The 10,648-nt window shown below is 47.6% G+C and overlaps 1 protein-coding gene and 1 long non-coding RNA gene across 5 annotated transcripts in view; one reads left to right on the plus strand and one right to left on the minus strand.

Annotated features, from left to right (window-relative positions):
- Positions 1 to 4,465, minus strand: part of BACE2 (beta-secretase 2) — a 54,544-nt gene extending 50,079 nt beyond the window's left edge. For both annotated transcript variants that reach the window (XR_007200750.1, XM_048290699.1), the window contains exon 1: positions 4,064 to 4,465. Coding sequence is in view for 1 of the 2 variants with exons in the window: in XM_048290699.1 (XP_048146656.1) it covers positions 4,064 to 4,375 (312 nt within the window). In the remaining variant the exon portion in view is untranslated. The remainder of the gene's footprint in view (positions 1 to 4,063) is intronic.
- LOC125319487 lies at positions 3,865 to 7,199 on the plus strand. Of its 3 annotated transcripts, none has more exons than XR_007200756.1 (3): positions 3,865 to 4,096; positions 5,005 to 5,497; positions 6,663 to 7,199. It is a non-coding gene; the product is annotated as an uncharacterized LOC125319487 (long non-coding RNA). The 3 variants fall into 3 exon arrangements; XR_007200751.1 differs by lacking the exon at positions 3,865 to 4,096 and adding an exon at positions 4,560 to 4,877; XR_007200752.1 differs by lacking the exon at positions 3,865 to 4,096 and adding an exon at positions 4,560 to 4,716.
- Positions 7,200 to 10,648: the final 3,449 nt, after the last annotated feature.

Consider the following 10,648-nt stretch of genomic DNA (forward strand, 5'->3'; position numbering starts at 1 on the left):
CACCTTCAGAACACGAAGCCATAAATTCTGAGTCCGTGACACACTAGAGGTATTTAATACATATCCTTCTTTATCATTCCTTTCTTTAATAGCTGGAAGAAATAGAAGGGAAAATAACCTCCCACCAATTATGTGGGAACTGAAGTTTGTGTTTTGCAGTGGAGGCCGTTAGACCCAACATCCACGCTGACCTTAAAACTTGGGAGCAAGTTTATAGAAGGGGTTTTTGCTCACCCCATGCACAGAACAAACTGCCATTAGGATAAACAGCAGATAGAAAAGCCTCTTCATGCACAGAATGAAAAACTGACACTGAAAGAAAGAAGCAGTGGCATTCAGAGTACAAGCTGGATCCTTCCGTCGTTAATCAGACCCGGAGCTCTCAGGGGCCACACACCCAGCCACTCTTTCACACAGAAGTTGCAGGAGTAACATTTACATGTTCTCAATAAAAACACAGCTCAGAAATGCAGTGGGACCAGCAGGACTACCACCACCTCATACAAGAGACAAGATGAGGCAGTGGTAGTGTCCCTGCAAACATTTAATGCAGTCCAGATGGACTTCAAGAAAGCTGTGAAAAGCATGAGTTTTTTTAAGAGTGACTATTCTTTTGGTCAAAAGCTTGTAGGAGAAACAAAATTAATATGAAGAGAACTGCAGCGAAGATAGCAAAAACCCCTAAATGATCTTTGATTCAATTTCTCACAGTGCCTATAATCTCAGGGTAGGCAAAATAATAAAAGATAGAGCAAAGGAATTCTATCGGATTATTTAAAGAAATAACTAAGAACACTGCATACAATTCATATTGGGCTCTTGCCACCTCTTATTTAAATCTGGAATTGGAAGAAGTGCACCTGTACAGACAGATATAAAGCACATCATCCATCAGAAGTAGGACATATAACACATCCATGAAATAAGGGACAAATACACCACACCTTTCAATTCAATAGACTGTTTTCACCTTTCACATAATCTTAAGTAGGTCTACATGTGAATGAGTAAGAATTAATGGGAGTAATAACATTTGACACCGACCTGGTAGCTGGGCTGGAGATCTGATAGGATTAGGAAGGATACTGTATCATAAAACTGGAAATGATCAGAAACACTTTGGCTGCAAACACTTTGCAAAACTGGATTGACTGCACTGAAGTTTCCTGTCTTGGAAATAAAATAAATTTTGACTTCACACAGCTGCTCTATTTTTGTACCGTCAGAACAAGTGTTTCAGAACTGCCATTGTGAATCGCAGTTCTGTGCTGTGTTTATCTGCTATATGACAAATCAGAATTGGAATGAAAGCCAAAAAGTATGCCTTAAATGACCTGAAAAACGAAATTCTGTCATCGTAGCTTCCTTCCAAGAACAGAAATTAAAAAAGGAAAAATTCTAAAAATGCAGCTGAGCAGTAAAGCAAGCCCTGCAGTGCTGAAGCCTTTCACAAATGTTCATTCCCCATTCTGGCACAGCAGCTTCCAACACTTGACGCACACGCTCCCGAAGTCACTGGGCACCAACACTGATGTGACCACGACATCAAACCTGGTGCCTCTTCTCACAGCCTGCTACTTGGTCATGGTCCCCCACTGCCCTGTGTGCATTTCCACATCCCCTCTCTCTCCCATCCAGAGCAGCAGCCGTGCCATCCACCTTTCAGTACAGAAGCGCAGCCGCGCTGCTCCTCCGCTCTTCCTTGCCAGCATCCTCCTTCCTCCTTGGCAAAATGTCAGGGCAGTGTTCCTGCTCTCTGGGCTGGCAGTCCTGGGGCAGGCCTGGCTGAGGCAGGGAGCTGGGAAGTCCCAAGCTGGAGGGGTGCAAGAGCAAAGGAAGGTGTCCAAGCATCACTTAACAGCGCAGCTTCTGACGTGAAGCGAAGTCAGGTTGGGAGGAGCATTTAAATCAGGAAAAGATTTTCCTTTTCTACATGATCATGCACAGCCCACTCCCAGCTCCAGCAACGACTTGCCCAAGGAGCTTAACACAATCCAACGCTTGGCACTATCCAGACACTTGCTTTTAGTAGCAGCATGTGAAGCATTCCAGCACCAACAGTAGCAGCTTTGTAGCTTTATACTACTCATTGCAAAGCAGAAAAACAGCAAGTACATTTGTGATCTTTAAGTCTTCTGGTTTTAGCCAGGGAACGAGAGAACAAATTCATCCTCATCAAAAGTAGCGAATAAATTCTAACTGCTCCACTGAGTCATTACACACCAAGATCTGATTTGGGAAATAGAAGCATTTATAACCTTACTTACAACCTCAGTGGGTCTACTTGTAAATAAAGCCTCACATGTGTCAAACCAGTGGTGGTCTTTAAAATAATTAACTTTGCAAGAAGTCTGAACTAGTTCAAAATAGTAAAAGCTTTGCAGCCAGATTCAAAGTATGTTTTTTTCATGTGGAAAAAATAAAAATCAGAGACAAGTTCAGCTGAAACCTTACATCACCCATCATACAAGTGATACGAGCTGTTAAGCATAAGTGAAGCCTCTGGGTGTACTGAGGGCAGCACATTTCTCCCTCTTAGACCTCCAGTCATATCATTAAAGGCCTGTCACATTTTTCCTTCTCCACTTCTTCCAATTTCAGAATCCCCCAAGACATGTAAGGAGATAATATGCTTGATAGCCACTTTTTCTACCTGAAATTTTTTTTTTTTTCATTTAACACATGCTGAATTGGGTGATTAGTCCAATCAAATCTGGTGCCTCGATTCTGGCAGAAGCCAATATTGAATGTTTGAATGTTCCCTGGAGTTATGAAGCACACACCACGCCACACTAACAGAACTACTCAAATATGCATCACTCAACATGGAGGAAAATTTATTTCATGGCCTCTGTGGCTACTGGGCCACACCTTGATATGTCAGACCTAGTTAGATTTTTTTTTTAAACCCTATTTATTGATTATAAAACAATGCCAGCCTTTCTCAATGCATGCATTGATCCTAGTGTGATACCTTTTGATTAGAGAGATGATGTGGTCAATCCTCATACATTCGAGGGTCAAAAAAAAGAAAGAGCTCACAGACGTCCAAAAAATGCAATGACGGCTGAACACTCCCTATTGGCTGCACATTTTGGCATTCATTGGCTTTTTATTACGTAGGGGAGTTAAGCAGAAGAATAAAGCATTTTTTTTTCCCTGTCTACACTGGGAACATAAGGACCTAAACTCCTGAAGCAAACAAAAAGTTCTGAAGGAAAGCCCCGAGGGCTCTCAGGAAATTAATCCCAACTCAGCTGACTAGTCATCCCCACCAGCAGCCCAGCACCGCTCCTCCTGGGATCTCATGACACAGATGGAAGAGCAACTACACGGCAAAAAAAAAAAAAACAAACAACAAACCCTGAAACAAACTTCAGCCACTCTGCTGGAGGCAGAGAGGGAAGATTCAAAGCAACACGCTCTATTTGAAAACAATATTCAGAACACACACATTCTTTGCCCTGTTAATGAGCAACACATGGATTCCCGACAGAAGGGGCTGGTTGTGCCCAGCCATCACTTAGTTTAGCAGGAAGATGCCGAGTGATTCTCCCGGGAGCACCGGGAAGATCTTCCAAAGCATCCAATCACGATGCAGAGCAGCTTAAAAAAGCAAAGAATAATAAAAAAAGCACCCTCTGTCTCTAGAACACGGTCAGTTCGACTGGCAGAACAACTCGCTTCGGATCCAAACGCCGTGACACAGCCTAAAAAAAAGCCTGGGGACCAGATCCGCAGATTTCCAGAGCAGTGCCCGGGCAGGGGCAGGACAGGGCAGCCGGGGGCTGCTTCTCTGCTTTCTTCCCTCCCTGCCGGCCGGCGGAAAGTCGCTGCCGCCGCCGCCGCTCCCCCGCGCCGGGCACCGGCCCCGTCTCCCGGGAAGGGGGAGAAAGGGGAAGGAGGAGGCGCCAGCGCCGAGCACGGCGACAAAGTTGCGTTGGAACCGGGGGAGCCCGGCAGAGTCGCTCCCACCCAGGACAAGTTTGGCCCTCTCCTTCCTTCCCTTCCCCTCCCCTCCCCTCCCCGCGCCCCCAGCCCGCAGCCCCCGGCCCGCTCCTACCGCCTGCGGCGGGGTCCCGATCAGCATCTCCAGGTAGTAGCCGCGGCCGGAGTCGCCCTGAAGGTTCTCCACCATGGCTAAAAAGTTGAGGGTGCCGCCGGGATCCGAGGCCAAGGCCAAGCCGTCGGCAGCCCCGGGGGCATCCTGCTGCCGGCTGCCGCTCGCCGGCCGCAGCACCACCGGGGCGGGCGGCGAGCCGGCGGGGGCGGCGGGGTGGGACACGCGGAGCGGGAGGGAGAAGAGCGCCCGGCAGAGCCCCGCGGTGCCGGCCAGGAGGAGCAGCAACCCGGGAGCCGCCAGCGGCGTCCCCATCCCGGCGGCAGCGCGGGGCCGGGAATCGCTTCCCAAGTGCGGCGGCTCCGGCCGGAGGCAGCGGCCGCCTGGCTGCCAGACTGGAGCAGCCGAGGGGGGAGGAGGAGGAGGAGGAGGAGGAGGAAGAAGAAGGGAGCGGCTTACCCACGCCCCGACTCCATCTCCCCCTCCCCCGAAGCGAGCTCCTCCTCGCGTTTCTCCCGCACGGCCCCCGGAGCTCCGAGCGCTCCGGTTGCCCGGGGGCCGTGCGGGAAAGTTGCTCCGACCCAGCGCCCACGGGAGAAACTTCCCGGCTCGGCTCAGCCCTGCCCGCAGCCCCGCTATCGGAGCGTGACGGCACGGTGGGGAGAAAAGTTTCCGAAAGCCTTAAAGGGAGAGCGGCGGAGCGGGGATGTGGTGGCGGGGGTGACCGGGGCTCCAGGCTCCTGCAGCCTCCGTGGGGAGCCGCTGCCATCACTTCCCCGCGGCAGCGGAGGCTGTGGTCGGGCAGGAGGAGGTGGAGGTGGGAATTCGGGGTCACTCGGGGATGCGGGAGCATGTCCCCGTGTGCCAGTTCACACGGTGGCGGCTGGTGTGAGGAGCGGGCGTGTGTGTGTGCGCGTGTGGAAATTCATCTGCTGCACCGGCAGGAGCGAGGCACGCAAGGCGTCTGCTTGAGAGAGCATGCGAGGCTTTAAATGTCTTCATCATGCACGGAATTAATAACGGCAGTCAAGTGTGGCCTTTTGAAAGATGGGAACACTTAGGATGGAATTAGTCTCGACATCTCTGGACTAATGACAGTGCCTGATGGATCGTTGGATGGAGCAGATAGTCCAAAAGCCTTGAAATGTAACACTGGGCAAGTCTAAGCAGAGTCACTCTGTGGTTGTTTCTGGCTCTTCCCCCAAGTCCTGGCTAGTAGATAAAAGTTGAAAAATATCCAGCTTAAGTCATGTGTTCTCTCGGTGTCCCCTGATCAATTTGCTGTCCTAGGCAACCACCTGGTCTCCCCCTGTGTGTGAATCTGTACCAAACTGCGTGGACTAAGATCCCTCCCCTGCCAGAGTAAACTGAAAGAGCTCCCTCCTTCCCTTCCTTGAGCTGGAGTAATCATCCGCAAGATTTCCAGGTGCTTCACAGGTATTAAATGAAGTTTCCCTAAGAGGTAGACAGTAGTGGTGTTCGTTCCTGGGAAGGCTGAGCAGCCTGTTTGGGGGAAGGATACTCGAGTGAGGCTGTTAATCGTAGCCATTTGTCAGAGTTGCTTGAAGATGGTAATTCTTACAAGGAAAGTGGGAGCCCACCTTCCCTTGCTGAAGGAAAATAGGTGTTTTCACATTTTTTCACTGATGTTTTCATTACTCTGGCTCTGCCACCTCAGATCTGGAGCCCTTGTGGTCACTTTGTAGGGCCTCCCTTGGATCATTTCAGTGCTTCTGGTGCAGCTGGATGCTTTTCCTCCTGCATCTACGGCAGGAGGGGGATGCAGACCCTGTCCTGGCCGGTGGAGCTCTCTGAAAGAAGGAAAGTGCTGCAAGGGATGTGGGAAAACCTGCAAGGACCTTGGCCTGGCTGGGGATGGAGGAGAGGATGTAAATGAAGCTTCCTCTCAGGAGGTTGTTGTGCTTGTGGGAAACCACACACCTCGCTAAGAGGTGAAATTGTGCAAAGTTCCCCTGCTGCACAAAGCTTTCTATTTGCCTGACAAGTAGGAATGTGAAATATCACAGCCCTGGTCTGTCTAGTCTCACCTGCTCCAGACAGAGGGAAAATGCTGCTGTGGGCTGATGGTAGCTGAACACCTGAGGGAGTGGCAGCCAGGCTCACACAAAGAGGTTATCTCCGGGGTGCTACAGTAATGGCTTTTCCTAACGTAGCTGGGATAGTGACAGGTTACATTGTGGGGTCTGTCTAGTCGCAGATGAAGCTGAAGGGGAATTAAAATGCTTGGGGCTCTTCATGGGTGAGCTGAACACTGGAGAAATGCCCCCGCCCCTTTGGAAAAGGGAATGTGAAAAGTAATCAGGAGTATAATTGAACACCCCCTCAGAGTGGTAGGGATGTATTTAGAACAGTCAGCAGCTATGTGCATTTTGTTTTAATTCTTTTACAGTACAGTAAGTCTTCCCCCTTGCCGCTGTTGCTAAGATACGTTACCACACTCCTGGCTAAAGCAATTCCAGTCCAAGGAGTGTATAGTTTTCAGAGCATAGAAGATATAGCATAGCCTTTAAGTGTTTAAGAGAAAACTTGTCCTTTTTTTCATGCTGTTTGGTAAAAGTTCTTCTCATCCTGTATTCCACAGCCCTGGATCGGTCTCGTAGTAAATACACATCAGGCAGCTGCTGCACAGGAGATGCTGTGTGTGAAACCTTCTGTGAACCATCCCAGCAGGGCCTGTTGTGGGGTTTCTGCCTTGCCTCCTCTGTTCCTTTTATTTATTTAAGCATCTGATAAGGATTAGGCTGTGCCACGTACAGGTGAGAAGTTCCAGTGCATTTCTGAATGCTGGCAGGAATGGGCCTTAGAAGAGCAATGTGAACAGCTGCTCAAGAAAGGAGATATAAAAAAAAGTCCTCCCAGAGAGCCAAATGTAACTACATCCAAGATGTTCCTTGGAGAGGAAGTCATCTGTATGCAATGAATGCCACAGTCAACATGCACATTTGGTTTTTTATGTATCACATACAGAAAATAAATGAAATGTCAGAAGTAGGCACAAGTTTACGTGTCTATATGCTTTGTATTCTACAATATTTGGTGAATCTTGTTTTTCTCTATTTTTGTGATTCCAAATATGTGTTCTTTGAGTAAATAACAATAAAAATAATTTAAAATATCAGCCTCTGTGAAAAGGTGTTTTTTTTTTTTTTAAAGTCAACTGTCCACATATAAATTTTCAGGTAAATCTTGACTTTAATCCAGCTCTGCATTAATTTTATTCATTGGTACCATGGTGCTTTAAACCGTGAGGCACTTGACAGTGAATTAACATCTGTCTCTATAACACGATCTTCCACCAATATTTACAGGATACAGAGCATCATAAAAATGCAACTGCTCTGTGCTGTGGGCAAGGTGTCTGAACTCAGTCAGAGGGGACAGTTGCTCTGTGGAGATGTTAGATCAGGCCTGCTGAGAAAACAAGCAGGAACAGAGAAGGCATCTGAAGATGCAGAGGAAGTGCTGGAGCTGATCTGAGCAGAGGAACTGTGTGTGGCTAAAAAGAGATCCTCTCCTTCCCGAAGAGGAAGCTATTAGGGGACTGCTCAGATCGAAGCGCCTTCTGCTGAGCTTCTGAAGGAGTCAGACTGACCTGTGCTATCGTTACACAATGATAAGGGCAGACGGACACAAAGACCTCTGTCCTAAAATTGCTTTGTCTACTTTCTGTGTTCTTGCTCTTAGCATAATCAATACTTTGGTTTTAAGAAGAGTGATTGTTCCTTGCTGCTAATTCCGCACTGTTCTGGAAGGAAGCCCAGCTGGACCTGCAGTGTGCAAAGGGTTAATTCACAGACTTCAGCAGCCCTGGGAGAGGGGAGGTTTTGTTCTTCCTGAACCTTACTGGGAAAAGGTCTTCTCTGTCTGTAGTTGTCTTGCAATCAGCTTTTTCATATTTTGGGCCTAATCCAGTGCAGTACTGCTTGTATGAGACAGAAGTGCAAACAATCAAGTGGCAGCAGAGGCCACAAGGTCTGGCTCTGTTTTGTGTCTGCCAAGGTTTGGCTCTGTCGTCAAAGGCCACGAATAAAACAGCTGCCCCATGGGATGAGAAATGTGCCACCCAGGAGAGCTGTTCCAGTCGTATTCCTGGGGCTCTAAAATGTCCCCTGTGCCAAAGGGAGGGCAGGGACACTTCTGGACTTTTATAAGGATGGAGTCTGTGCCCTGTGTGTAGAGCTCATGCAGAATGAATCTTGTGGCTGAAGACTCTGTGCTTGGGGATGTAGGTGCAAATCCTTATCACCATCCATCTCTTTATTTTGGGTAGAGGATCTGTGGGTGGGGGTGTCTTCTCTGGTCACTGTCTGTGCAATGAGTTGTCTGAATGATGATATCACCCTCTGGCTGCAGGTGAACACGTAAGGTGGTGTAGAGCCAAGGTGAGCAGAGGGATGGAGCTGCTCTCCTGTGAGGAAAGGCTGAGAGAATTGGGATTGCTCAGCCTGGAGAAGAGAAGCTTCGAGGTGACCTCATTGTGGCCTTCCAAGAAAGATGGGGAGAGGCTTTTTACAAGGGCATGCAGTGACAGGACAAGAGGGAATGGCTCCAAACTGACAGAGAATAGGTTTAAATTAGATGTTAGGAAGGAGCTCTTCTGTGAGGGTAGTGAGGCACTGGAAAAGGTTGCCTGGAGGAGCTGTGGTGGCCCCATCCCTGGAAGTGTCCAAGGCCAAGTTGGACGGGGCTTGGAGCAACCTGGGACAGTGGAAGGTGTCCCTGCCCATGGCAGGGGGGATGGAATGATCTTTAAGTTTCCATCCAACCTAAACCATTCCATGGTTTTATGATCCTTTTTTCTCTAACAGAGTGGTGTGTGACCAACCAAAGGGCAGAGATGCAAAATACACCTTGTTTTGTGCTTGTCCCAGTGCTAAAGCAGAGGGGCTGTGCAGAAGCCATGGTCCCTCTTTGTGGAAAGGAGTAGGAACCAAGGAAGGGGAGGCAGAAACAGCTGCAGGTCCAAGTGGCTCCAAGCAGGGCTTGCTCAGGCCCCACAGTCTCAAAGGGCAGCAGAGAGCTGAGGTTAAGGGAAGGGTCATGAACACCCTGGTGCTACAGCACCATCAATATATTTGGTATTATGTTTGTTCTGATGGTTTATCACCTTCTGTTTGAGTGTTTCTGGTCTGGTGTAACTCGCTGCTGTCTGGGGAGCTGCTGTTTGAGCTCCTGCTCCACATCTGAGGCAACCTGCAGAGCTCTAGATAAATGCATTGACCACTCTCACAAAAGTGTTATTTCTCCTCAGAAAGTTCTGCAGGCTTCCTCAACTCTGTTCTCTAGCTGGCACAGGGGAAGAAATAATTTGTGGGTTAGACCTTCAAATGATCCAATATCGACCTCCTGATTCCAGACCTTCCTACACCACAAACAGCAATGGTTATAAATTCATAAACTATGAAAAATTAAACATGCAGTGAACTATAACAGGGCTTTGAAAACAACACATTGAGAGCTGGCACTGCTGAGATTACCCAGACATAAATGTGGGGCTGCAGCCCACTTGGCCAGAACTGCTAGACTGTTCATTTATTGTTAATAGTAAGAGTAGTAGGAACAGCTTGTTACTGAATGTTCAGGATACCCCTCAGCTAGGTCAAGACTTTTCAGAAGTGCTTAGACTCCACAGTATTTACTTGGAAGTGGAGGACATGGGATAGAGAGTCCTCATGGAAGTCTAGGCAATAGTTGTTGAACTGCAAAGTTCAACAAATAAAGGAGCTCACACAGAGCAAAATTAGTTCCTGCAACCTGTCTTTATAACCTGCTGCTTTTTTTGGTTCACCTTTCTTTATGACCCTGGTGCTGACCCTGGCAGAGCCTCTGAAGACTGGTAAATTTTGTCATAATCTATGAAAACCTGCAGTTTCCTTAACTTGGGGGCCTCAACTCAGTGACTGCCAGCCGGGCAGAGAGCTTCCTTCCTTTCCTCCCTTCCTGGGCCAGTGCATCTCTGGATTCTGGTTTAGATATGCTGCTGTAGTAAATCAAGTCTGAAATGTTAAGGCTGAGCATGAACCACGTGCCTGAGTGATTCTGGGAGGAAGGAGAATTTAGAGGGGCAACCTAGGGACATGCAATTAGCAGCAATTTTTAAAAAGTTTGTTTTGATAGAAGATTATTTGCAACCTGACAATGAGCTCTTTATTTTTCGTTTTTGGCTTTTTGGTCTTGAAATGGTACTTTGTTTAAGAATTTTGCTTTTTTTTTAAGTTCGGGTTTTTTTTTTTAATCCAAAAAAGTAACAAACACTGGAAAAAAATTGTTACACTCTTCCCAGTGACCTTGATCAAAATAACTTATTTTGTATCCTATTTCTTTCTAATTAGAAAACCAAAACCATAAAAAAACCCAACAAAACAAACGAAATGAAACAAAACAAAAACAACAAAACAAAACCAAAAAACCCAAAAAAACAAAAACCAAAAAACCAACCAACCAACCAACCAAAAAAACAAAACAAACAAACAAAACCCCAAAAAACACCCCCCCCCCCACACACCAAAAACCAACCAAAAAGACCAAACAAAATTGAGCTCTGTTTTTCCAGAAGTCTTAGAAAGG

This window comes from Corvus hawaiiensis, chromosome 2 (assembly GCF_020740725.1).
Source record: "Corvus hawaiiensis isolate bCorHaw1 chromosome 2, bCorHaw1.pri.cur, whole genome shotgun sequence".
Classification (NCBI taxonomy): domain Eukaryota; kingdom Metazoa; phylum Chordata; class Aves; order Passeriformes; family Corvidae; genus Corvus; species Corvus hawaiiensis.